This window comes from Gigantopelta aegis, chromosome 3 (genome assembly GCF_016097555.1).
Source record: "Gigantopelta aegis isolate Gae_Host chromosome 3, Gae_host_genome, whole genome shotgun sequence".
Classification (NCBI taxonomy): Eukaryota; Metazoa; Mollusca; class Gastropoda; order Neomphalida; family Peltospiridae; genus Gigantopelta; species Gigantopelta aegis.
The window spans coordinates 86,285,182-86,313,076 of record NC_054701.1 but is presented as its reverse complement, the minus strand read 5'-3'; the positions used below and the strand labels follow the sequence as shown (position 1 = coordinate 86,313,076).

Sequence of the window (27,895 nt, the reverse complement as noted above, 5' to 3'; positions counted from 1 at the left end):
AAATTATATAAACTATTTGTCGATCTTTAATTATATGAAGACTATTCGGTTATAGCATTATAACATTGGTTGGAATTATTGGTCAAATTGTTCGAGAAATATTTTTAAAACCTTGCTTTAACTTCCTCTTTTATGCCCCACCACTCGGATCCTTGGTGGTGGTGGTGGTTTTTGTTTTGTTTTGTTGTTGTTGTTTTTTGGGTGTTTTTGTTTGTTGTTGTTATTTTTGTTTTGTTTTTTTTTGGGGGGGGGGGGAGGGGGTGTTGTTTGTTTGGGTTGGGGGGGGGGGGAATGTCAGAAAAAAACAAATTTGTTTCTCCACGTGCCAAGGAAGCTTTCCACCAAATTTGGTTGAAATTGGTTGAGTGGGTTTGGAGAAGAAATCGAAGAAATAAAAGTGTAAATTAATTTCTCTATATAACTATAGAAAAGGTAAATTTCCCTCTCCCCGGGGATAAACGGGAGACCCGACATTAATGACATACACAAATTTGATAAACCATCTACTGACCTTTACATATAGGAAGACTATTCGGTTATAGTGTTTTGGAAGTAGAGAAGAATATTTTTTTAACTACCTTAATATTTTCCTTTTGGGCATTTGGCTCAGATGACCTAACAATCTAATCATCTGCGCATAACAAAACACAGTATAGATATTTATTATCCACATGGTTCAACATAACCGAGTTAATAAAAATCATACGAAGCACACATGTAATAACAAGTGTAATGTCGTAATTTTGTCATAACAACGTTGCTTCCCCAGTCCTAGTTCAGAATGTGCATATGGAATGTGGCGCGATTTCCTCGTTGTCTTCTGTTTATGGCTGAACATTTTTGAGACGGACCTTTTTATTATTATTATTATTAATAATAATAATAATAATAATGAAGAAATTATTGCACTCGTGTGTGTGTGTACCGACTTTAAGAAACTCGTGTCAGGATGTATGTATTACCACCGCTCTCGCTCGGGTAATCCCGACACACGTTTCGTAAAATCAGTACGACACACAAGCTAGTAATAATCTCTATAATATATGAAAACTTGTATGCATACCTGCATAAAAACACACACATGACGGTAGCAATCATTATGACTGTAGGCGAATTCAGCACGCCAAGCACAAACCTCAACAATCCAAGACCTGCAATAGAAACGGAGCAATAAAATATTCGGCAATAGACAAATACAGACTTTTTAACTAATGTAATTACATATTTTACAATTTTTATTATATTATATTATATATATATATATATATATATCAGAGGCTGTAAATTAAATGTGTTTCTGATCTTCCTAGCATTTGCTCCAAGTCAAACTTCATTTTATTTTCTAATATATATTTTTCGTACGTACATAGAGAATACAAAACGAGTTTCCATATGAGACCGTTTATATACAAGGAGTGCGTTTTTAATCATACATTACGAGCGAAAGCGAGTAATGTACGATTAAAAACACACGAGTTGTAATATAAACGGTCTCACACGAGAACGAGTATAATATTTTATTTATTACACCGCTGAGTAAACAATATTAACAAACTGGCACTCGGGCAGTTTTACGGAAAAGGTTGCAAATTGACAGTTACGCCACACTCCATAATACATACACAAATAAATTTTAGCTTTCTTTCCCTCTGTCTCTTATATAAATATAGGTTTGAGAGCATTTACTATTTGGGTTTTGAATTTATTAGCATATATGTGTGGAATTTTATAGGTTTCGCAGTCTAATTTGAATTTTTACAACGCTCCCTGGTATCCCGAGTAATGCATATACCAAGTTTGTTCCAAATTCACCAAATAGTTTTGGGTGTTATGTTAATTTGAATGAACTGGATGACTTTCCTTAAAAAAATAATGAGTTGTCCTGTCCTTAACATTCCATTTCTAAACGACTTAAAAGACAAGACAATTGCCAAATTATGCATAAAAATAATATTAATATTAATATAATAATATTGCAAAAACTTCTGTACATCTAGGATCTTGCACCTCGAAGAATGGGTACAACATAATATTTGTGAACATGAATGTGATTCTATAAATAAATTAAGTATATGTCACTTTAGCAGCAATTGTTTTATATACATGTTTCAGAGCAAATGTTTGGCATCATATTTGAAATAACCATCCTGAAAAATGTCAGACATCATATATTACATGCCATAGTGTATTGAAAACACACATAACGTGAACAATTATACTTTTTGGCCGCCATTTTGAATTTTTACCATTTACCGATATTGAACGTCAAAATGGCAGTCAGACAAAATGAGCATTAAAAAATCAGCTTCAAACAAATGTCACAGTTCGCCCAACCCTATTATTATTATTATGATCACAATATACAAAACAAACAAAAATGTCGTTAATAATGTTAAGGGTTGATCGTAGTCTATTTTGTTTTTACTATGTTGGAAAAAAACTTTATTTTTTAACGAATTAACCTCGCTTGAATGCTTGTGAAACTGAAGTGTATACCAACAGCAGAAGAACTACAGGTGTTAACATTTTAGAGCATTTAAAAACATCTGCATACTATAGAATAAGCAAAAGACTTGTTCATTTTTAGTTCACAATTTATGATTATCTCTGAATAGAATTCCACATAGCTCCAATTAATATATATTTCAGTTTTTGTACATATTATGTACTTTGAAATCTTAAACATTTTTCACCACAAAATTGCGTTGTATTTCCCGTGAAAATATCCATTAATAGATTGATATGTACATATAATTTTAGTTTATGATAATTACATGTACTAGTTAAATTGATTTTAAACTAAATGTACTAGTATTTGGATATGAGAGCGAGAGGAAACCCGCTTCCACCACACAGACTATTTCACGAAAACAGCCAGGGATATTTTCGAACCAGGCGAAATTTCTACCCTTAAAGGAAGGGACAATTAAGGCATTTGGCCTGGTATACATATTCAACCATATAGTGCACATTATTGCATAATATCAACAAGTATAATCGTATAGTTAATTAATAAAACGCTTAAATGAGACGGCTATTATATATAACGGACGCAGCCATTTTGTACCATCTCAATGAATACGCCCTCTGGCGAGCTGGTGGTTACGTAATACTTAACGCGTAACGTCAGGAATGAGCCTTAGAACTAGAGAAACACAATCTACCTGGTTTTTGCGGGATCATAAATAGTCATACATTGCAATGTTCTGTAATAATACACATCCCAGTAAGCCAGCAATAAGTATATATATATCCAGCACTATATATATTATTTTTCAATACAAAATAAAATACCATTGTCAAAGTGGCTACACAACAAATCGAAATAATTAACAATGTTTTGTCCATAGTGAAATGATACACGGAGTGTTTTCTTAGTTAATTGGTCTATGCTGTTAGTTGCTTCTACCTGTGATTCCTGATTAGCAGGTGTGTATTTGATTGGTAACCAGACGAGCCAATTAATTGACGCTGTCTAGACACAACAATACATACCGGTATTGTGGAATATTACCTGTCGCACCTAAAATGGTAATGGACATGGTTTATTACTGTAAAAAGTTCTGTAAAACTATTAATTAAGTAGACTTTTCCATCTAAAACCACAGAACTGACCAATTACGTAGTCCCAAAGAAAAGAAAATTATCACTTGGGTATCGTGGGTTGTCGTTTTTGCTCCAACGTAGCATATCAATAGGCCTAATAGTGTACATTTTTTCTTTGGATTATTTAACAGAGAAAAATACTATAACCCCATTTTGTTCCGTTAATACAACTTGAAATATATTTAGTTAAATAGTTTATTAGATTATTACGTCATTTATGCTGTTTTAAAAGTCAGGTTGATCGATGAGAAACGCCTTGTCGACAATTGCTGCTTTTTGTTTACACTGTACATACAGGAGATGGTCAGGAGCTGACGTCACTTCGCCCTAAGCTGTACCACCGGACGTCACAAAAACGAAACAAAATAGCTGCCCCCAGTTAGCAAGAATAATCATGTTTTTTTATTAACTCTAAAATTACGCGTTTTTCATTTACTAACGTGTCAGTAAGGCTCTTGTTTGAGTTGACCCTACCTTTAAGTTACATCTCGCCGAAATACAGGTTAGACTACGCCGAAATACAGGTTAGACTACGAATGTTAATACTAGGAACTTGCCTCCAAAAGTAGTACACTTGTCTCCAGTATACTGGGGGATGCACACGCATGTACCATCTTCATTACAGCTGTGATTAGCACATCCAACACCACACCGCATTGTGCAGTTTTTTCCATAAAAGCTTACTGCACAATGGTGACAATATTTCCCAGTAAAGGCATGCTTGCAGCCTTCAAGGCAGGTTCCGTCAGGATGACAAGTCTCATTCAGACATCCTTTACTGCAGGTCTTGTTACACAAATCGCCATGAAATCCAGCGATGCAAACGTCAGTGCACCTTGAACAATCACATCGGCACGTTTTATTCAAATACCAATCATTGCAAGTCATATTACACATGTCACCATAATGTCCTGGTTTACATCCGTCAGTATAACGGGAACAATCATACTGACATTTTTTATTCAAACACCCACTGCTACAGGGTTGTGTACACTTGACACCCCAGAAGCCGTCCTTACAACCGTCAATACACTTTCCAGTCTTTCGGCGACAAATAAAGGTGGTGTTACCAGGTATACAATTGTCTGGACATGGTAATGAACAGGACTTTCCCCAGGCATCATACTTGCAATCTATGCAAATACCCGTGTTTTTCTTGCAGCCATCTATGGAGCAGTTCTTACAGAGTTCTCTGCAGGTTTCTCCATGCCATCCACGATGACAGTCAACACATTGTCCATGGCAAGATGCGCAGTTGTAGCTCCAAAGAGTAGTTATATTGACCTGATTAACTGAAATTAAATCAATTTAACAAGTGATCATGAGCAAACAATTCTGTAGATTGCCCTTGCATTTAATTTTCTAAACTTGTGACCCTGATCGTGTTAGTAACTTTATATCCCTGCAGCAGAATGCCAATTTTGGCCTAACCAAAAATTATCCGATATAATTTTGTTCTCTGCAAATTATTCACAGTTAGGGAATACATAAAGATATCCTAGGTAATAATGAGCCGCCACCCTTGAGCAATTTGAATTATTCAAAATGGCTGCCGCAGACATGAAAATGCACTGAACATACCTTAGTACAGATAAATTCACTTTTTTAATAGACAGAACAGCTAAAATGTATTGTATTAATATATTTTCAACAAATCGTATTCACAAATATAAAACATGGCCGCTGTTTATGTTTTAAGATATAATATAATTTCTATGATATCACTCAGCAATGACATAATTATTCAGGTATCAACATGGCTGCCATAATGGTAGCCAATGTGACTACCACTGAACAAGAACTTAGCAGAGAATTTCATATCACTGTTAGCAAATTGTTGTTACTGGCATACACTAATTGATCATCAAACTCAACGTTAGCGATTTCAAAGTGCTTGATACAGAAACCATCTCGACCCGTGAACTACCACCGTATCCTATATTGATGTTTTATGTAAATTGAGGCAAATGCTGGTAACAATTCCAAGAATGCCCTTAAATTAGAGGTATCAAGTATAATTGCCTGTGAGGACACATATGTCTGTGCAGGGTGTACCTTCAGATATAGAAGATAGCACAACGGAATTAACAAAACAAGTCACAGGGTCGATTTCATGCGGATGACGTGCTTTTCAATGGAAGTGACCCTCTGCCTGCGGAGATCAACAGTGGTATTCTCATTGAACGGCTGGACATGGAAGCAACCCAGAAACAGGCGAATACCATATATGTCTAACAAGTGGTACATGTAGATGTCCAAGTTGAGAGTTCTTTTGGTAGGCTATGGCCAGACCAGATCCCAGACGATGACAGAATTATCCAGATTTATCAGAATATTTGTTTCTCCAGCTGTAAACATCCAATGTGGTTATGTGCATAGTCAAAATAGTAATTTCTTAACTATGACTAAAACATATATTATGACGATCAATTAGTGTATGTAATTCATTTGCTCATCGTGATATCATTAGCTGTTTGTGTTCCAAGTTGGCTATATTGGCTATCATTACTAGTATGGCAGCCATCTTGATTTATGAATAATTATGTCATTGCCTTTCCAAAGAACATTCTCTTTCTTAACAATCTTTTGGGTTTTTTACTTTACATTATTCCTGTCTATGTTAGTGGTTTACAATAGACTATATTATTTCAGGATGGAAAACGTTGGGATTATTTCATCTGGGGCAGGTAGAACATTAGAGAAAATAAATGACCCGTTGGACATCCAGGTACCAGATACCTCCTTTCCAAATTGGATACAACTACAGTTAAAAGTCTGATTAATTTCTGTCAATTGTTCTGACGAGCATAATGCATTATATTTATCCCTAATATATTATATATACGATACCGAAACACACGAGGTTAATAATACAAGTTTTAGTAAACTGTATACGCAACTTTAAGTCCAGTAAGCCATTACTCGATATTCAAATGACGTACAAATATGTGACTCGGTGTCGTTTTGAATGGAAATGAGGTCAAACGAGAATTGATTCAGTTTGGATATTCTTACATAACAAAAAACCCCAGTGCTTAACGGGTTTTTTTTTCTTCTGAACGCTGAATACCTTACAGTACGTTTGCTTAAATGTCAATAAACGTAGTTCCCTGACATCGATTAATTTACATCTAATTTGGAAAGTTATCAAATTCTCAGTGTATGATCTGAAAATTATCACATATTTTCATTACACAGAATATGCTACCTATTACAATCGAACACGTACAAACGAAACTCCGGCCAATGCAATCTGTGCATTGAGGAAAAGCTCTCCATCCTACAAACAAAAGACAAAAATAATCTCAACAAAAGGACTGAGCTAATCTCAAAATGCCGTCATACCAGCAAGCGTAAACCACGCAACCGCAGTACATAAAAACCCTGCAATCTATTCACCAGTGTCAGCTATCTGAAGATCGTCGAAGGGCGTGAAACTCTGAGTAATAGCGTAGGACCAAAGTGCAAATATATATATATATATATATATATATATATAAACTATGATAGTTATATAGGGGCTTTTCAGGGAGGCATACGCTGACGCCGATTGGTGCTACGAACCATAGCATTTCAGGCGGTGTTTAATACTGAGCTACGTGTATATCCCATGCACATGGTTAATAGTGTATACCTGCGGAGCAAACGCCCGTCATCCGATGACATCTCTGATCTTTTTCGCAGGGGTGACAAGGCTTTTCACAACGTTGTCCAAAATACCCTGTTGCGCACAAAGAGCATGTTGCATTGCAAAACGAACAATGCTGCTCTACAGGCACATATCCTGTAAAAACAAAAAACTATCATTAATCACATTACGATAATGAAATGTGATCCATATCGCAATTATTCGCCAAATTTGAACCGAAATTGAATTTCGTAAGTGTGATTAAAACAAAAGAAAACAAACAAACAAAAAAGCCAATCACAAAAACACCCTCCCCCCCCCCCCCCCACCAAAAAAAAAAAAAAAAAAAAATCCCAACAAAACACCCAATAATAATGACAATAGAAAGTAAGAAAACCCCAGTACCAACAACAAAGAAGCAAAACCCATCTGAATGGTTTTCAGCACCTACATCTGTTACTTTGTAGTTATTTCTAAACAAACACATGTTAAATAGCAATATAACACTTAAAAGTTTAAGAATTAATAAATGAATGTTACATACAACTTGAAATTTATTAAGGCACATCTAGTTTTGACCAACATTTTTTAATGTCTTATTCTCCACAAGTAATTATGACCATTTCGTGGATACAAAACACTGGAAAGATTGGCAGCACGTCACTCTGTACACATCAACAGAACTAGACATTTATTATATACATAGCAATGAAATATATAGATCTAAAGACACTATACAAGTGATATTTGGTGAAAAGTCATATTTTCACTGTATTTCAGCTACAGTGAAAATATTGAAATGGTATTTGGTTTTCTTAAAGCAAACAAATGCCGGATCTATTTGTTTCTGGAATGAATCTAGATGCTTAAATTATCTCCCTTGAGCCGTCTGCTACACAACATTGCTGTCAAAATGAGTGACATTCCAGATGATAATTTTGATTCTTGGTTACCAGATATTAACTTTGATTTAATAGCAACACAAAATGACCGATCTGATAAAGTAAGTGCTATGGATGTTGAACATTTTTTACAAGAACAGAAAAATGAAAATACAAAAATGAAAACAGAAAGAGACTTGAAATTGTTTAATGAATTTCTGCATCTGGAAGGCGAACATAGAAAACCAGAAGAAATCAAATATGATGCTCTCGATGCATATTTGGCCAAATTCTTCATGTCTGTGAAGAAAAAGGATGGCGATCAATACGAACCATGCTCCATCAAAAGTTACCAATCATCAATCAACAGGTATCTAGAAGAAAAGAAATATGGTGTGAGTATCTTTATTGACATACGGTTTTCCAAATAATGAGAAACTTTAAAGGAAAACAAAAACAACTGAAATCAAAAGGACAAGGAAATAAACCTCATGCAGCAGATGAGATAACAGATGCCGAACTTAATCGAATGTATGAAGCAAAACCTCTGAGTTTGGAAACTCCTACAAGTCTTCTACATACCATGAGGATGGTATGCACCCTACATTTTGGCATGCGAACTGGGAAAGAGACAAAGAACTTATTGGGGGGGGGGGGGGGGGGCATACAACTGAGGACTGCTGTAGATGGAACAGAATATTTAATTTTAACCCAGGAGTAGCAAAAAAGACCCATCTTGGGGATAATCCAAGAAACAGCCGAGATATTAAACCTTCTTAAAGCCAATTAAAGCTTACATCATAAAGATGTCCAGCAGCAGCACACAAGATGTAGAGATAATCGTCCTTGTGAAATGCTACTTCCTAATGAACCTTTCTTTCTGTCTGTGAACCATAATAGGACGGCCACTTCCTATTGGTACAAGAAAAAAGGCAATGGAGATAAACAAGCTGTATGGAATAACGAAGAACATGAAATATCAAGGTACCGTTAATACACTCGATAACAACAAGCAAGAAACATACGTTGGTTTGACCGAGAACACATTTAAGACGAGATATACCGCGCACACGAGCAGTTTTCAAAACGCAACACAGAAGAACGCAACAGCGCTAAGTCAGTACATTTGGACACTGAAGGATAGATTCACCCATACACCATTAAGTGGAACATTTTATCCAAAGCAAAATCATACTCTCCAGCGAGCAAAAGATGTAACCTCTGCCTCAAGGAAAAACTGTTCATAATGTATAAACCTGAAACCAGCACACTAAACTCCAAGAATGAACTCGTATCAGCATGTCGACACAGACGCAACTACCTTCTGTGCGCATACCACACATCACCTATAGACCTGCATAGTGACGTAACCTCGACGTCACATAGTCCATTACGTCATCAGCTTTCCGTTGACGGTGTAATTAAATCTACATCTGATGAGTGAGAGCAATTCAACTCTCACGAAACAAGCCTGTCATGTAGAGAAAAACATACACTTTTTAACGATATATATATATATATATATATATATATATATATATATATATATATACACTCTTCAAAAAAAGAAACGCAAAAGGGTACAAATGGGTTATAACTCCGATTTTATGTTTCCTACCGGTTCATGCTTTGTGAATATAAGGTCATTGCATGTCCCAAACACATTCCCACGGTTACATTCGATAAAACGCAGCTACTGTACAATAAAGTTCCAAAATGTGAATATTCGCAAAAACGCAGCCACGTGCAAACCATGTCACCACTGCACGTGCGTTGTCTGCACGTGCAACATGAACACCGACAGTATAAAAGTGCAGGGTGTTCGCTTGCCTGGCCTCTGTATCTGGCCGACAGTTGACAATCCAGGACATGCCACGTCTCAGTTAACCGCAGAGAAACAATGCCATCGGCCGACTAGACGCAGGCGAATCCAGAACGGCCGTTGCCAGGGCATTCCATGTGTCCCCAAGCACCATCTCCAGACTGTGGGACCGTTACCAGCAACATGGATCAACACGTGACCTCCCTAGATCCGGTCGACCACGGGTCACTACCCCGGGCAGGACCGCTACATCCGGGTACGCCACCTTCGGGAACGATTGACTACTGCCACCTCCACAGCCACAGCAATACCAGGTTTGCGCAGGATATCCGACCAGACCGTACGGAACCGCCTACGTGAGGTAGGAATTCGTGCCAGACGTCCAGTTCGAGGTGTCATCTTAACACCACAACACCGTCGACTCCGACTGCAGTGGTGCCAGATTCATCGACAATGGCCTCAACTGCGATGGAGACAGGTGTGGTTCAGTGACGAGTCCCGATTTCTGCTCCGACGTCATGATGGAAGATGGTCGCGTGTATAGGCGTCGTGGTGAACGTTATGCGGCAAACTGCGTGCAGGAAGTGGACAGATTCGGCGGAGGTAGTGTCATGGTGTGGGCAGCCATCTCACACACTGGCAGAACTGACCTGGTCCACGTGCAGGGCAACCTGAATGCACAGGGCTACATTGACCAGATCCTCCGGCCACACATCGTTCCAGTTATGGCCAACGCCAACGCAGTGTTCCAACATGACAACACCAGGCCTCACACAACACGTCTCACAACGGCTTTCCTACAGAACAACAACATTAATGTCCTTCCTGGCCATCGACATCACCGGATTTGAACCCAATTGAGCATCTATGGGACGAGTTGGACCGACGCCTCCGACAGCGACAACCACAGCCCCAGACCCTGCCCGAGCTGGCAGCAGCCTTGCAGGCCGAGTGGGCCACCATCCCCCGGGACGTCATCCGTACTCTGGTTGCTTCAATGGGCAGGCGGTGCCAGGCAGTTGTCAACACACGCGGAGGCCACACCCGGTATTGACTCCAGATGACCTTGACCTTGGTGGTGTGTCCTATCACTTACTCACAATGGACTAGAGTGAATTGTGAACAATCCTGCAACATTTGGTAATTATCGGACTCACCATTCAATAATTAAATCAATTCTCCAAATGTTACGACAATGTGGTTTTGCGTTTCTTCTTTTGAAGAGTATATATATAAACACCCAGTAGATACAGAATATGTAAAACAAAGTCTCAATATCTGGTTTAACAAGAACACAGAAAACTACTTCTAGCCTCCTTTTGGGCCTTTGTGGTGTTTAATTAATTTCCAAGTGTACACATTAATATGATTATTTACATTAAAAATGTTATTATGTGAAAATAGAGTAAAGAGCTGGTGGAAAATGGACAATACGATACAAAAATGAAGATATGTATAATTTAAAGCTTTGCATAGAAATCAGAATGTTAAAACAAAATTCTGTGTAGAATGCACATTTACGCTAAATGAATTGTACAGTAAACAAATATGTTATTAATCCAAACTCCAGGCCCGTAGGAATGATATATAAAGATAGGGTGGGGATGCGTCTTGGGTTTTCAACCTTAAGTGGGGAGATAACCAATTGTTCCCTAAGAGCCCCTTATACACATTTGTTAAATATTTAGAAAATGTAATAAAAAAAGTAATCATTCCCAGCTTTAACATTACTCACATCGTCACAACCACCCTAAGGACACAAAATTTAAATGACAGCTTCCAGTAATGATGAAACATGGCGGAATGGCTGATTGGGGCGGATGAAACCGGAGCGAACTAAAATATGGGTCTGTCTTGGGAGCTGAGAAGAAACTACATACCTTGAATTTCAGCAAAGCACAGAATAAAAACTACCAAAAGAGACATGATTACGTTGTTAATGTTCTAACAAGTTACATGTTCTGAATTAATTTCGATGTATCGGTTTTCAATTCAATATAGAGAGCATCTCACTGTGTAGAAAGCGTTGCAAATATACTCGAGCGAACAAGTCGATACATGTAACTGGGTACACTGTGTACTTGAAGAAGACTTCTGTGCGTCCTCGGTCCACAATGTTAAAAATGATCAAGTTCAATTCCAAAAGTTTCTCAGTGCGTACGTAAATGTAGCGAACTCACATATGGGTCTGTCTTGGGAGCTGAGAAAAAACTACATACCTTGAATTCCAGCAAAGCAGAGAATAAAAACCACCAAAAGAGACATGATTACGTTGTTTCGGTTTTCAATTCAATATAGAGAGCGTCCTACTGCATAGAAAGCGTTGCAAATAGCTCGAGCGAACAAGTCGATAAATGTAACTGTGTACACTGTGTATCTGAAGAAGACTTCTGTGCGATCTCAGCCCACAACGTTAAAAATTATCAAGTTCAATTCCAAAAGTTTCTCAGTGCGTACGTAAATGTACCTTTTGTATTACAGTCTTATATCGCGACCATACAGAAGTACCGGTTAAAACCATCGTTTTATAAATACTCCGTTTAATAGGGAACCCAGTCGGGTATTCTTAGAACGTGACGACATACCGTGATCGATATACCCGTACAAAGTCCGTATAAAGTGTTCACACAGAAAGAGGCGCGAAGTAGGAGGGTGGGTGGGGGGAAGAGTCAGATGACAATATTTATTGGTGGCAAAAAGAAATTTAAAACGGTAGCTCTGGGTTTTTTTTTATTGTGCATTAATAAAGATTTTACAGTATTGAGAAGAGTGGTTGCAGATTTAAAGGTCCAATCTCAAAGTTGTATAATGACGACGTCCCGGCAAAATTATTAAGTTTTGCTTTGAAATATTATACATTATATTATATTATGTTATAAAAAGTAAAGCCAAATAATTTACTAATGGACAAAATGCAGTGGATAATCTGTCGATGGCGACCACTGCCAGCACCAAGGTATAACAAAGGTATTTTCACAAGCAGTTTGGCAATAAACTAAGATATTTTGAAAATTATTATTTTTAAAATTAAATTAAAAGATAATAATAATAATAAAAACATAAGTTGATGCTATATTCTAAATATCTGAATAAAAAATATATTAAGACTTTACAGGGCCATAGGAACGTTATATGAAGTTGAGGGGCACATTCTGTATTGGGGACATAGATACAGTTTTAAAATGAAAATATCTAGTGAAAAAATTAACAAACAAGCACACGTAATACAACAAAAATAAAACAAAGCAACACCCTCCCCAAGCGTTGCGGGACTTAGCCCAAAGGTAAGGCACTCGCTCGATGCGTGGGCGGTCTGGGATCTATCCCCGTCGGTGGGCCCATTGAATTATTTATCGTTCCAGCTAGTGCACCACGACTGGTATATCAAAGGCCATGGTATGTACCACCCTGTCTGTGGGATGGTGCATATAAAATATCCCTTGCTGCTAATCGATAAGAGTAGCCCATGAAGTGGCAAAAGCGGGTTTCCTCTCTCAATATATGTGCGGTCTTTAACCATATGTCTGACGCCATATACCGTAAATAAAATGTGTTGAGTGCGTTGTTAAATAAAACCTTTTTTTCTTGCACCCTCCCCAAGTTCCTACGGTCATGCTTTAACTAAATCCTAGCAGTGACCAGGGCCGTACCCTGATCAAAATCCTACGGGCACCACCTTTTTAAAATAAATAAATGAAACACTATGACGTTGCGCACGGTATTGCGTCAATTTTTTAAACCCGGGGTTCTACCACCATTTTTCGCATTTACAAAAAGTACTTATGTATATATTACTTTAATGTTTTAATTTGTATGAAGAAAACATATTTTCTCATTGATAATTCCATTCAATCTTGGCTATGAAACATTAAAACATATATAAATCTTCTCCGTTCGATTGACAAATGTCGTTTTTTAACGTGTAAATTGTAACACTAACAAACGAGTTACTTTAGTTTCAAACATCATTGCTTAAAAATACATGTAAATATGCGATATTTTAGATATGTGACGTCGACCTCAGTGGCCTATGCTGAAGTCATCCGAGTCTGGACTGTGGGCAGTTAAAAACAGCTGATGAATGGCCCAAAAATGATAGACAAGACTGTTCATCTGAGCTTAAATTTGATTGAAAAAAATATAACAGCATTTAAAAGATAAGTTTAAGTAGCGTAAATTTAAGAGTACCAGTAATAGTTTTGCATTACTTTAAAGTTCTTTCTTTTATTGTTCAGATGGATTAAAAACATATTTAATTTCAAAAACAAATTTCAAGCTATATACATTCGCAGATCACTCAAAATGTCCGAACACTCCAAAATACATACTTTTGGTATAAAATGTTAAATTTTAAGTGTACTGGTAAAAACAATAACAAAAATATGTAGTTTTAAATCCGATATATTTCGAGTTCCTTGTTTTGGTGACTGAATCATTTATACACAAGGACTGTCTGTCCATTTTCTCAAACATGAGCACATTTCTCTCAGATCACTCAAAATGTCCGGCGTTAGAAGTTTTACGTGTTCCTGTATGAACGTCAAATAGTCTATATTGAAAAAGCCATAAACGTTAACCAAGAAACATAATCTGTTTTCAAATACAGGTATATTAGTAAAGGTATTGCTAATTGGGAAATAAAATCTAGATAAATGCGAAAGGTGGTACAGTCAGGCAAAAACTTCAGCTTGTGAAGAAATGTACAAAACCAGGAATAATAATAATAATCGCCAAACACTTTGAAGAAGACCAGAGCTGCGACATATGCACTGTAATCAGGGTAGGCTCCGTTATAGCTGTAGAAGCAGATGACAATAAAAGTCACTAAGTTGCCGAGTATCCTTACGAAAAACGCGCGTGGCGACTGTGGATGTAGCTTTATGAAAAATGTCAGTGTAGTTAAAGAACTTTACTATGATAGAGTTTTTAAAATTGCCAATTTTTCTGACGTTTTTGACGTTACGTAAATTGGTAGCAATACCGTGCGCAATGTCTATACAAATTAAACCCTGAGATATGTATACTGTTTTCTGGAGTAAAAAAAGTGAGATTGTTAGGGGGCAACTGCCCCCCCCCCCCCCCTCCCGACCCCCGGGGGTACGGCCCTGGTGACTCATTGTAGAAACTCCCATGTCCAGGTGACATTTCATCTATAAATAACAATTTAAATATCTTCTTCTTTTTTTTTCTAAACCTTTACTACCCCCAGATCACTGGCAATGTCAAGGTTGGGGTGCCTTGAATCATCGTCTTACAATCTACAGCAATAATAAAATTATAACATGATTATGTGTACCTGTATAACGGTACGGTAAAGGTTTTATATTTCATATTATGTATATAAACAGTATGCGATATGTATGGGAGTTATATTCATTACATTTCTTGTCATATACTGCACAACCGTATTTATATACATACATATAAATACATACATACATACTTACATACATACATACATACATACATACATACATACATACATACATACATACATACATACATACATACATACGCATTTTAAAATGATCTGAGGGTCAAGAATGATAGGTGAAACGAGCTTGCATTGGAGGAAAACAAAAGAAGAAAAAGAAAGGGCGACAGAGAGGAAGGGGAAAAAAGAACATAAAGAAAGGTTTATCGACAACCAAAAGGTTTTGTTGTTGTTGTTGTTTTTAACTGTTTTAAGTGGGTGTCTAATGTAGTAAGGACAACACGTTTTTTAACGATGAAGAGGAAGAGCTAAAAAAAAAAAAAAGACTTATGATAGAGGGACAGAAAAATGGAGAGGAAGGATAAACATGACGAAAGAATAGTTTCTATCCAAATGATGGGTGTTTCAAAGGTGTAAGATACAAATAACACAAGTTCTAGTATACGTAAGTACAATGGGTTTGAAAACAATAACAAGAGGAATAGAGAAACAACGCCTTTAAATGACTAAAGTTGTAAATTCGACCATTTACTTGTTTTTCTGACAATATGAATCTTTCAATATTTCTGTGATACTTTATTATATTTACAACTTCAATAAAATTTAGAGAATGATTTGTATAACACATATATCTAAATTCAAGGTAGTACCTGTTTTGATCTCAAACCAATTTTTAAAGTTTACCCATAACTGTCTTGTGTAATAACAAGTGAAGAATAAATATTCTAACGATGATAGACAACTAAGATGGCCGCCGAGAGGTCACACACGTTAAATGCTCTCCTGCTTGAGTTGCATCTATATTGCTCTGGTGTTATTAATTCCATAATCTACATACAAGGACTAAACTATAGTGTTCTGTCACGCAAATCGGTGAATATTTTTGTTGTTTTGTATGTTTGTAAATATGTATTTGTAAAAAACACACATCGCAAGCGCAAGCGTGGTATAGTAACATGCAATCACCACACAATGGCGGCCAGTGACCAAAGCCAAAGACAATGAGTGCAAGCATGGATGTAACGAAAGGCAAATGATTCAGTCATCGTTCTATTATGGGTAGAAAGAAGCACAACAAAAGAAAGAAAGTGTCATGTTTAGATAATAGTCAAGGTGAGAGTTTTATTTCTTTTTAAATGTCGTCCGATAATATTGCGGAGAGTGTACACGCAGAAACGTATACCGAAAACACAGACAGACAAAATACACTTGATAACATGGACAGACAACGACCAATCGAGCAGACAAGTATAAAAAAAATTAAGAGTGAACCTAACATACAAGACTTGCAAAAAACAATAGACAGTATGGTGGAAATGCTCATAACCAAAGACATGTTAACAACGAAATGAAACATTTGAAAGATGAAATTGTGCAGTCGTTAACAATAAAAGTAAACAAACTAGAAGGAAGAGTGTTTGAAGTGGAAACTAAAAATACACAGCTAAGAGCGGAAATTGAGTTGTTAAAACAAAACCAATCAAAGACAGAAGAACGGATGGAGGAAACGTTGTTCGCATTAACGCTGACAAACGACAAGGTGAATGACATAGAACAATGGACCCGTAAATCCAGTATTAGAGTATTCGTGATAAGAGACGCATACAAAGTGAAGAGAAGGTAGTTAAATTAATTGAAAGTAAACTGGGTTTGAATGTCAAAAACACCATCTACATCGCACACAGAGTCGGCAAGTTCAACGAGAATAGAGACAGAAGTATTATTCTGAAATTTAAGTGTAGGAAAGAAAAAATTGCTGTGATTCAGAACCGTAAAAAGTTCAAAGGATCCGGCGTTTCTATAGCAGAGGACCTGACTGCTATCAACCACCAACTACTGAGGCAAACTAAAGAAAACACACGTGTTGAATCAGCGTGGTCGTGTGCGGGTAACATATTTGCCAAACTCCATAGTGGGAGAATTATCAAAGTTAACCGGAACACAAACTTCGGTCCGAAACCCTCGACCAGCCAGGTCCAACGCATTCCACTGAGCCCAGACATAGTTGTGACGGCTAGCACACCGTGCTGAGCCACTTAATGTTTACACCGACACTGGTTACTTTATTATGACACGTTTCTATTTGTAAATGACTGTTTGTGCACTTTTCTATTTATTTTACTAGTTTAGATTGCGTCTAAAATTGCTATTCATCATTATCATCAACACCATCATCATCATCCGTATCACTTTATGGTCATCATCACAAATGATATTTGAGTGATATTTAATAATTTATATAAATGTCACTGTTGTGATTATTCATATGAATATGTACATTATTTAAAAATATATATATATCTATAACATGTATATATGTCACTTGGGGGTGTGTTGTCCCTTTCTCTTGGGCGTACTGTATGTGTGTGTGTGTGTGTGTGATGTGTACGTGTATGTATAGACATATATCGTTCTTTACTGGGGGTTGTGTTTTTTTGTGTGAGCGTGTGCGTGCGTGTATGTGTGCGTATGCAATTATATCCATGTACATGTATATGTTACAGTCAGTGTGTAAAACCAGGCAATCTATAGAATGCCTGAAAATTTCAGGCAATCTGTAAAGTAACTGATTCACTCAGGCAATCTGTATATTGCCTAAATATTTCAGACAATATACACATTGCCTGACTTTTCAAGGTAATTTCTAGACACATTGCCTGAAATGAAAGATTCACCATTCATTGACAGCAATTGTTATAAAGGTAAACACAACTAGTGACAAAATGCAATATTATTTAATTCGCTACGGATTTGAGATAAAGACATTAAAACAAGTAAAAATCTAAACCAAACACATAATTGATAAAAACATACATTGATGCACATCATTAAAACAATTTGAATATTTTTGCTACACTTGCCCTCGTGATCCAAAATCCTTTGATAATATCGGTCTCACGGTAATCCCTTTTGTCGTAGCACGTTTTCGTTTCTTTTGGCACTCAATGCAAAGAGACTTGAAGAGTTCAATGCTTTCCCTCGTAATGTTTGCATATCTAGACAAAAACGTAACCATTTTGTCGCGACCACCATGTCCAGTTGAAATGTGAGCACGCTTAATGATGTCATACATTTCATCAATGTTCACAAAGTATATTGGTTCCTCTGCAAAGTTGGCACGCTTGCGAATTAACTTCTCCACATCACCACATTGGAGTATTTCGTACCGTCCTAGAATGTAGTATTGTCTAGCAGTTTTTAATTTGACCGAACAAGCTTCCTTCAACTCATCCATCGTTTGGAAATATTCCTCTTTCAGCATAAGCACTGACTTTGTATCACTGACCTTCTTTGCTAGAAGTAATTCCTTAAAACGAACATCCATTAATTCTGCCATTGCTGAGCAATGATATGCCTGCCTATCCATACTGTATTATGGAGAAACACTTTTACCCTGGCTTCTAATCCGTTGCAAAAACATCCATATACCATATTAAGACATGCTAACATCAAAAGATTATTCTTTCAAAATATAGCATTAATAGATAAGACAGGTTAACATCAAAAGTTATCATGAATGCATGTTCAACGGGCTTCTAATCCATTGAAAAAACTATCTATTTTAAGGTAATTAACCGTTACGATTATTCTTTCAAAGTATAGCATTAACAGATTAAGACAGTATGAGATTAAACGCAATATTTTGAATCTTAATTACTTTGATGTCAAGCTTTTCGTCAGTGTTTTGTTTTTGGAGAATGTCTTTGTGGAGAATTTTATTTGAAATAAATTACATAATTTTAACTAATATTGCATTTTGTCACTAGGTGTGTTTACCTTTAAAACAATTGCTGTCAATGAATGGTGGATCTTTCATTCCAGACAATGTGTCTAGAAATTACCTTGAAAAGTCAGGCAATGTGTATATTGTCTGAAATATTTAGGCAATGTACAGATTGCCTGAGTGAATCGGTTACTTTACAGATTGCCTGAAATTTTCAGGCATTCTACAGATTGCCTGGTTTTACACATTGACTGTAACATATATATGTTCTGGCACAATATTTAAGCCATACCTGCCTTTAGAATACATTATAATAGTGAACTAAGTTTCAAATATATGCACGTGGTGGAATACTTTAAGGTATACTATTGCTGGCTGTTTCGTAATATAAGATACACGACTGCCACTGAACCAGTAACAAAACAGGATTTCCATGGCAAACTATCACGCTTGGTGAGTGATTTGTAAACCTAAGTGAGTGGTCGGTGCTTGATAACACGGCTTGTGTATAAGGGCGACTCAGTAAAAACAGTTCTGTGTTAATTCCAAGCTTATCTAACCCACACATATATTAAACGAAAATATCACAGTAAACTATGCATACGGTGGACCACCACGTGGATTTATTTATATATCTATTTGTTCGTTTTGTTTATATTATTTATATATTTATCTATTTGTGACTTGAAACGGATTTATCTGTTTGTATCATCAGGACTTTATATGTCACTCACTCAAAAAATCTAACCAACGGCAAAAATGTCCGACATAACTATTTTCACGCTGAATGTGAACGGTCTTCAATCTGATCACAAATGAAGATATTTTCAATTTTTTACGTAGTAAAAAGTGTTCATTAGTTTTTTTGCAGGAGACACAGCTAAAAAAAAGACAAGAAACCTTGGGCTGCAGAATGGGGTTATAAATGCTATTTTTCACACGGAAGCTCAAATAGCGCCGGTGTTATGATACTTTTTAAGAATAATTTTGAATATATAGTGAATCATCTTATATGCGATAAAAATGGTCGTTATATTATTATGGACATCACTATAGAAAAATATCAATTGTCATTAGTTAATTTATATGGTCCAAACTCGGATTCCCCTATATTCTTCAAAAACATTAAAGATCAGTTAGAACGTTTACCGGGTTCAATTATTATGGCAGGTGACTGGAACGTGGTTCAAGGTTATACGTTAGACACATATAACTATAAACAAAGAAACAATATTTTATCCCATAAGGGTATTGCAGAAATAAAAGAATATCTAAACTTGAACGACCCTTGGAGAATAGGTAACCCAGATAAATGTCAATACACCTGGCGACTTAAACATTTTACTAAACAAAGTGGGTTTGACTATTTCCTAGTTTCAGAAGACATTTGAGCTTCAATTAAAATATGCTTTATAGACATAAGTTACAAATCGCACCATTCCCTTATAATATTACAAATTTCACTCAGTGACACAAAACGAGGACCAGGATACTGGAAATTTAATGCAAGCTTACTATATGATGATAACTATACAAAACTTGTTAGAACTATTATTTCAGAAACTATTGACGAATATTACATTTTTGGAGAAAACCGACAAACTATGATATTTTCAATTAATGATCAACTTCTTTTTGAAATTATTAAGATGAGAATAAGAAGCGAAAGTATTAATTACTCAACACGAAGAAAACAGGTTCTGCTAAAACAAGAACAAAATCTTGAAAAAGAAATATTAAATTTAGAATCAAGATCACATACTTTTACTAATGATGAATCCAGAATACTACATGAAAAAAATTAGAAATTGAAACCTTGCGTAATCAAAAAATAAAGGGAATAATTTTTAGAAGTAAAGCAAAGTGGTATGAAGAAGGCGAAAAAAATACAGAATATTAACAAAAAAATATCAGAAATATTCGACGATGATAATGTGCTATAAACTGACAATGTAGATAGTTTGAAAATAACTTCAGCCTTCTTTAAAAACTTATATTCTAATAATTACAATAAACAATCGAAACAAATTAAAAACAATTTTTTAGCTACTGAAATAAAATTATCAGAAATTGAAAAAGAGAGTTGTGAAGGTTATATTACTTTAGATGAATGCAAGAGCGTATTACAAATACGAAAAATGGAAAAAGTCCAGGATCAGACGGTTTTACAGCTGAATGTTATAAATTATTTTGGAAAGATATCGGCACTCTCGTCTGTCGTTCTATTAATCATGAATATAATTCCGGGAAACTTTCAGATTTTCAAAAACAAGGTATTATAACATGCATCCCAAAGGATGGTAGAGATAGACGCCAACTTAAAAAACTGGAGACCAATCACACTTTTAAACGTAGATTACAAGATTGCGTCAGGTGTTATCGCTAGTAGAATGAAGTCAGTTTTATCAAAAATTATAAGCGAATCACAAGCCGTTTTTTCAAAAAAGCCGTTTTATTGGAGAAACCACTACAACTATGTATGATGTTATGGAATATTGTAAAACAAATAAAATCCCAGGTTTATTGCTAACAATAGATTTTGAAAAAGCATTTGAAACGGTTGATTTGGGATTTTTTATACAAAACATTAGAAACATTTAACTTTGGACAATCTTTCAGAAAATGGGTAAAATTGTTTTTTAATGATAGCTGTAGTGCTAATATAAACTTTGGGTACCTTTCAAATTTCTTTAAGTGTGAACGGGGATGTAGACAAGGGGACCCGATTTGACCGTATTTGTTCATTTTATGTGTCGAGCTACTTTCTCTTGCAGTAAAACGTAATGAATATATTAGAGGTATAAAAATTAATAACATCGAATATCAGAAAGAACTTTATTAGAATTATTTAAATAATTAAAAAATTTCAAATATGTTCTGGTCTTAAAATTAATTTAGACAAATGTGTTGCTATGTGGATCGGCTCCAAAATAGGTTGAATCCCACAAATTGCTTACTAACGTGCAATGTGGGTTCAGATCTAGACGTAGCACGGTTGATCATCTTACTAGATTTGAAACGTTTTGTGGGGAAGCTTTCATCCATAATCAGCACTTGGTTTCAGTGTTTTTTTTATTTAGAGAAAGCTTACGATACCACGTGGAAGTATGGATTTTAAACGACCTCCATGGCATGGGCCTAAGAGGTCGACTTCCTGTTTTTATTTCTCCATTTTTAAAAGATAGATCTTTTAAGTCCGGGTGGGGTCGACTTTGTCTGACATTCACCCACAGGAGATGGGTGTGCCTCAAGGTAGTATCCTGTTTGTAACTTTATTTTCTGTGAAAATTAAAAGCATCTCCCAGTGTTTAACACCTTATGTGGATTGCTCGTTATATGTCGATGATTTTCAGATTTGCTATATATCGTCCAATATGAGTATCATTGAACGTAAATTGCGGCTTTGTTTGAATAAACTTCATCAATGGGCAACTGACAATGGCTTTAGATTCTCAAAGTCAAAAACGGTTTGTATGCATATGTGCCAGAAAAGAGGTCTCCACTTAGATCCACAGTTGTTTTTGGACAAAAATCCAATTCCAGTTGTGGAGGAGACCAAATTTCTGGGGTTTATATTTGACAGGAAGCTATCTTTTGTGCCCCATCTTAAATATGTTAAAAAGAAGGACTTGAAAGCTCTCAATATTTTAAAAGTTATGGGTAATATGAAATGGGGAGCAGACCGAAAGGTTATGCTCTGTCTGTATAGATCTTTAGTTAGATAAAAACTTGATTATGGATGCATTGTGTATGGGTCGGCACGCAAGTCTTACTTGCAGATGCTAGATCCTATACACAATCAGGGATTTAGGCTTTGTCTTGGTGCGTTTAGAACATCTCCTGTAGAGAGCTTGTACGTTGATGCACACGAACCTTGTTTGGGTGCTAGACGTGCAAAGCTTTCTCTGCAGTACGCTACCAATATTACATCTTTACCACCACATCCTACAAATAATGCGGTGTTTGACAACAAATATATGAAGTTGTTTGATGCAAGGCCAAATGCTGTTCGTACATTTGGTCTTCGCATTAAGCGCTTTTTGTCGCTTTCCAACATTGATTTAACTGACACTTTGGAAACGCCTTCATATTTTGTTTTACAACCTTGGTGTATTACACCACCTAAAATTGTGTTTGATCTGGCGCATCTGAAGAAAGATCGTACAGATGCTGTGGTATATAAACAATTGTTCATGGAAATTCAAGACAAGTACCGTGGTTACATTCCTGTGTATACAGACGGATCACGGGATGGGAATTCTGTGGCTTGTGCTACAGTTTTTTTTTATCAGACACTATCATTTCCATGAGACTGCCTGACTCGGCATCAATTTTTAGTGCTGAAGTTTGGGCAGTCATGAAAGCCTTAGAAGAAATCAAAGATTCGATTGCATCCATATTTATTATTTTTACCGATTCACTTTCGTGTCTTCAAGCTTTACGAAATATAAAGCTGGACCATCCTTTAATTGGGATGGTGATACGAACGTGTGTCTTTTTATCTATTGCCAGTAAAGATGTTGTATTTTGTTGGGTGCCCAGCCATGTTGGTATAGGGGTAATGAAAAGGCAGATGCTGCTGCCAAGTCTGCTTTGGATTTGCCTCATGCCAGGGTTGGTGTACCGTATACTGATTTTAAATATAATATTAACAAATTTATCTTTTCGACTTGGCAACATGATTGGGACGGTGCGATTGCGAACAAGGTTCATGCCATCAAGCTGGTCTTGGGAGAGTGGCAGTCTTCCTATAGACAGTGCAGAAAGGATGAAGTAGTCTTGTGTCGTGCCCGCATCGGACATACTGACTTGACCTATTCATTTATCTTGAAGAAAGATCCTCCACCTCAATGTGAACACTATCAGTGTACTCTGACTGTGCGTCACATTTTGGTGGAGTGTACCCATCTGAAAGAAACTCGAAAAGATATATTTGGACAAAGAAATGTGATGGAATCCTTTCGATTCCATCCAGAACTTATTTTACAGTTCCTACGTGATACTGCGTTTTATTGTAAATTGTAAATATTATCTAACTGTGATATTTGTATTTTTATACAGTTCTTTACACTGTGTTTTAATTTAACTGTTCAAGTTTTATCTTGATGTTGATCATCAATTGTTTTGCATTTACCATAGTTTGACACCCAATAGCCGATGCATTTTTGTGCTGGGGTGTCGTTAAAAATTCATTCATTCATTCATTCCAAAATAGGATTAACTGAAAAACTTTGCCCACACACCTTGGTGAAAAGAGCCATACAAAATTCTCGGTATAATGTTTTCTACGGATCTCAATGAAATGCCTTTCCTTAATTTCGATTTTTTTTTTACCAGAGCACGTAAAATATCATTCACATGGTCAAATAGATCGCTAACTATTAACGGTAAAATTAATATAATAAAATATCAGATTCTGCCACTTTTCATTCACTTATTCACAGTCCTACCTGATCCAGATAAAACATTTTTCAAAAAGATTAAATACAATGTTTTATAAATTTATCTGGTATGGTAAACGTGATAAAATTAAAAGAACAATGCTTATGAATGACTATAACAATGGTGGACTTAAAATGATTGATGCCATGTCATTCTGCAGATATCTAAAAGTAAAATGGATAAAGCGACTACTCACATCAGATGGTTTGTGGCAGAGTCTTACAAAAATTATATTAACTGACTTTGGTAGTGAAACTATTTTCAGCTTTCACAAAAACCAACTACTTAAAACCGTAAAATGTATTTCAAATGTATTTTAGAAAGATGTAATTACTAATTATGCACTAATTAGACAAAACGAAATTGAAAGGGTAAAGCAATTTATAAATGAATCGTTTCTCAATTTTATTCCGCCTAAACATATAAAACTGTTTCTACATTGGCACAATCAAGGCTTAAAACAATAAAATGCGTACTTACTGCAAATGGTAAAGTTAAACGATTTAATTCGGTACAACAACAATTCAACCTAAATGGCAATTATTTATTATATTTTAAACTAATTAATTATATTCCAAAATATTGGCTTTGTAGAATAAAAGGTCATAGATTAAATATGCAAACAGCTGAAAGTGATCCATTAATAACAAAAATACTAAACACTAATGATAACAAAATTATATACAATAGCTATATTACACGTATTCGGTGTTCTTTAGAAAACATTTGTCACAAATGGTCCCAAACACTCGACACCACAATCACCGAAACCATGTTATCACAATGCTTTGAACCACCATCGACACTAAGACGCAAATGTTTCAGTTCAAACTTATATACCGTATATTAACCACGAATACTTACCTGAATACATGTGGCATACTAGCAGATAATCTATGTACTTTTTGTTCGAATGAAGCGGAATCGTTAGAGCAATTTAAATATCGATCAACTACACTTCGCCTGTTATAGCGTTATTCGGGAGCATACAAATTCTAAAAATACCGGGCGAGACTATTTATGCAATAGGCGAACTTGTTGGTCTATTTCAACATTGAAAAACAACAGGGGGAAAAGTGCAGTAATAAACTCTGGATTGTATACTAGTATAAATAGATTTTATGGCTATACCATCACGGGGTTTGGGTTTTTTTTTTGTCTTGATATCATTTTATATTGAAATTAGTTTCCGGCATACTTCGTAATTCACCCGAATCATTTCGTATGCTCTCGGCATAATCCCGAATGTTTTCAAATTCTTTTCAAATCACTGGCATGATTTTGCAAGTAAGGTTTTGATTCGTCGAATGAAAGGTTAACTGGACATGAGCTCCAACGGGCTGCTGTTAGATCCACATGTAATAGTGGAACTAATTTTAATTAGATTGCCCAAACCCTCCATTCAAAGAAAAGCTGCACAAACAAAAACCTGTCTCTAACGCACATGGATGTACTAATCCAACACACGACACACTTGGCTCATGTTTTCTGTCAGAAAGTAGAAATCCCCGTCCACCCACAAACCCCAATTAAAAAAACCTAAACAAACAACAACAAAAACAAACGCACAATAAACCACACGGTAATTATGATAATGATGATAATAGAAAGAAAGAAAACCTCAGTAAACCAACAACAAAGAAGCAAAACCCATCTGAACCTTTTCCAGCGCCGAAATCAACTAAATAAACATGTCAAATAGCGCATATAACACTTGAACGTTTGCGAATTAATAAATTAATGTTTAACGGCACACCAGTAAAAACACACCTGGGACGTTAACTGTAAACAAAGGTAAACATACACCTGGAAATTGATTACGTGACAGCTAGTTTTGACCAAATGTCTTATACTCTGGATATTAAACACTGAAATGAATGTTCTCTGCATTCAGAGTCTATACATCAATATTTAATGTATTCGAGGGAAAAATACATATATTGTAAAAATGCTTGTAAATATATGGTCAATAACTATGGAACTGAAATCACTAAGTAATGTATTCATCCCACCTCGGTAAACACCTAGTACATACAGAATACGTAAAACAAAGTATCAATATCTGGTTTAACAAGAAAACAGAAAACTACTAACATCGTGTTCGGCCTTGGTGGTGCTTGATTAATTTCCAAGTGAATATGATTATTTGCATTAAAAGTGTTATATGTTAAAACAGTAAAGAGCTGGGGAGAAATGAACAATACAATACAAAAATGAAGATATGTATAATTTAAAACTTTGCATAGAAATCAGAATGTTAAAACAAAATTCTGGGTGGAATGCACCATTAAGCTAAATGAATTGTACAGTAAACAAATATGTCATTAATCGAAACTCCAGGCCCGTAGGAATGATATATAAAGAGAGGGTGGGGGTGGGTCTTGGGTTTTCAACCTTAAGTGGAGGGAAAATCCCATTCTTCCTAAGAGCCTCTTATACACATTTGTTAAATATTTAGAAAATGTAATACAGTAATCATTCCCAGCTTTAACATCACTCACAGCATCACAACCACCACCACCCCAAGGACACAGAATTGACTTAAAGGGACATTCATGAGTTTGCTCCATTGTAAGATGTTTCCGACTAATAAAATATTTCTACGATTAAACTTACATATTAAATATATTTTCTTGTTTAGAATATCAGTGTCTGTATATTCAATGTGTTTCTGATCAACTTAATATTTCTAAGAAGCCAAAACTGGATTTTGTCTTCAAATAATTTCGTACGTACGAAAAAACCCACAACATTTTTGGAAATAAAAGGGAATTTAACCTAGCACAAATATTATAACGATCAGAAACACGTTTAATATACAGCCACTAATATTTTATGCAGAAAAATATACTTGATATGTAATTACAATCGTTAACAAGTATATGTTAGTCGATAACATCTTAAAAATTGCAGCAAACTCAGGAATGTCCCTTTAACAACGTCCGGTAATAATGAAAAATGGCGGACTGGCAGAGAGTCGGGGCGGATGAAACCGGAGCGAACTCACATATGAGTTTGTCTTGGGAGCTGAGAAAAAAAACTACATACCTTGAATTCCAGCAAAGCAGAGAATAAAAACCACCAAAAGAGACATGATTACGTTGTTTCGGTTTTCAATTGAATATAGCGAGCGTCCTACTGCGTAGAAAGCGTTGCAAATAGCTCGAGCGAACACGTCGATAAATGTAACTGGGTACACTGTGTACCTGAAGAAGACTTCTGTGCGATCTCAGCCCACAACGTTAAAACTTATGAAGTTCAATTCCCAAAGTTTCTCAGTGCGTACGTAAATGTATCTTTTGTATTACAGTCTTATATCACGACCATGCAGAAGTACCGGTTAAAACCATCGTTTTAT

The 27,895-nt window shown here is 35.9% G+C and overlaps 2 protein-coding genes across 3 annotated transcripts; both read right to left on the bottom strand.

The window, feature by feature from the left end:
* Positions 1-316: 316 nt before the first annotated feature.
* LOC121366516 (multiple epidermal growth factor-like domains protein 10) lies at positions 317-27,895 on the bottom strand. 2 transcript variants are annotated; one of them, XM_041490943.1, is made up of 4 exons: positions 27,744-27,895; positions 7,241-7,390; positions 4,164-4,898; positions 317-1,151 (listed from the first exon to the last, which is right to left on the bottom strand). In XM_041490943.1, the coding sequence occupies exons 2-4, from the start codon at positions 7,260-7,262 to the stop codon at positions 931-933; spliced, it is 978 nt and encodes a 325-aa protein (XP_041346877.1). In that variant the 5' UTR covers positions 7,263-7,390; positions 27,744-27,895; the 3' UTR covers positions 317-930. The 2 variants fall into 2 exon arrangements, with proteins under 2 accessions (XP_041346877.1, XP_041346871.1); XM_041490937.1 differs by lacking the exon at positions 27,744-27,895 and adding an exon at positions 12,157-12,319.
* Positions 18,223-18,708, bottom strand: LOC121368911 (KRAB-A domain-containing protein 2-like). The gene has a single exon (XM_041493671.1). The coding sequence runs from the start codon at positions 18,706-18,708 to the stop codon at positions 18,223-18,225; it is 486 nt and encodes a 161-aa protein (XP_041349605.1).

Coding starts and splice junctions, on each gene's coding strand:
- LOC121368911 (XM_041493671.1), bottom strand. CDS start 18,708: ATGGCAGAATTAATGGATGTTCGTTTTAAGGAATTACTTCTAGCAAAG.
- LOC121366516 (XM_041490937.1), bottom strand. CDS start 12,202: ATGTCTCTTTTGGTGGTTTTTATTCTCTGCTTTGCTGGAATTCAAG. Junction 4,899..7,240: donor GACGGGCGTTTGCTCCGCAG/GTATACACTATT, acceptor ATTTAATTTCAG/TTAATCAGGTCAATATAACT. Junction 1,152..4,163: donor CAAGTGTACTACTTTTGGAG/GCAAGTTCCTAG, acceptor TTTCTATTGCAG/GTCTTGGATTGTTGAGGTTT.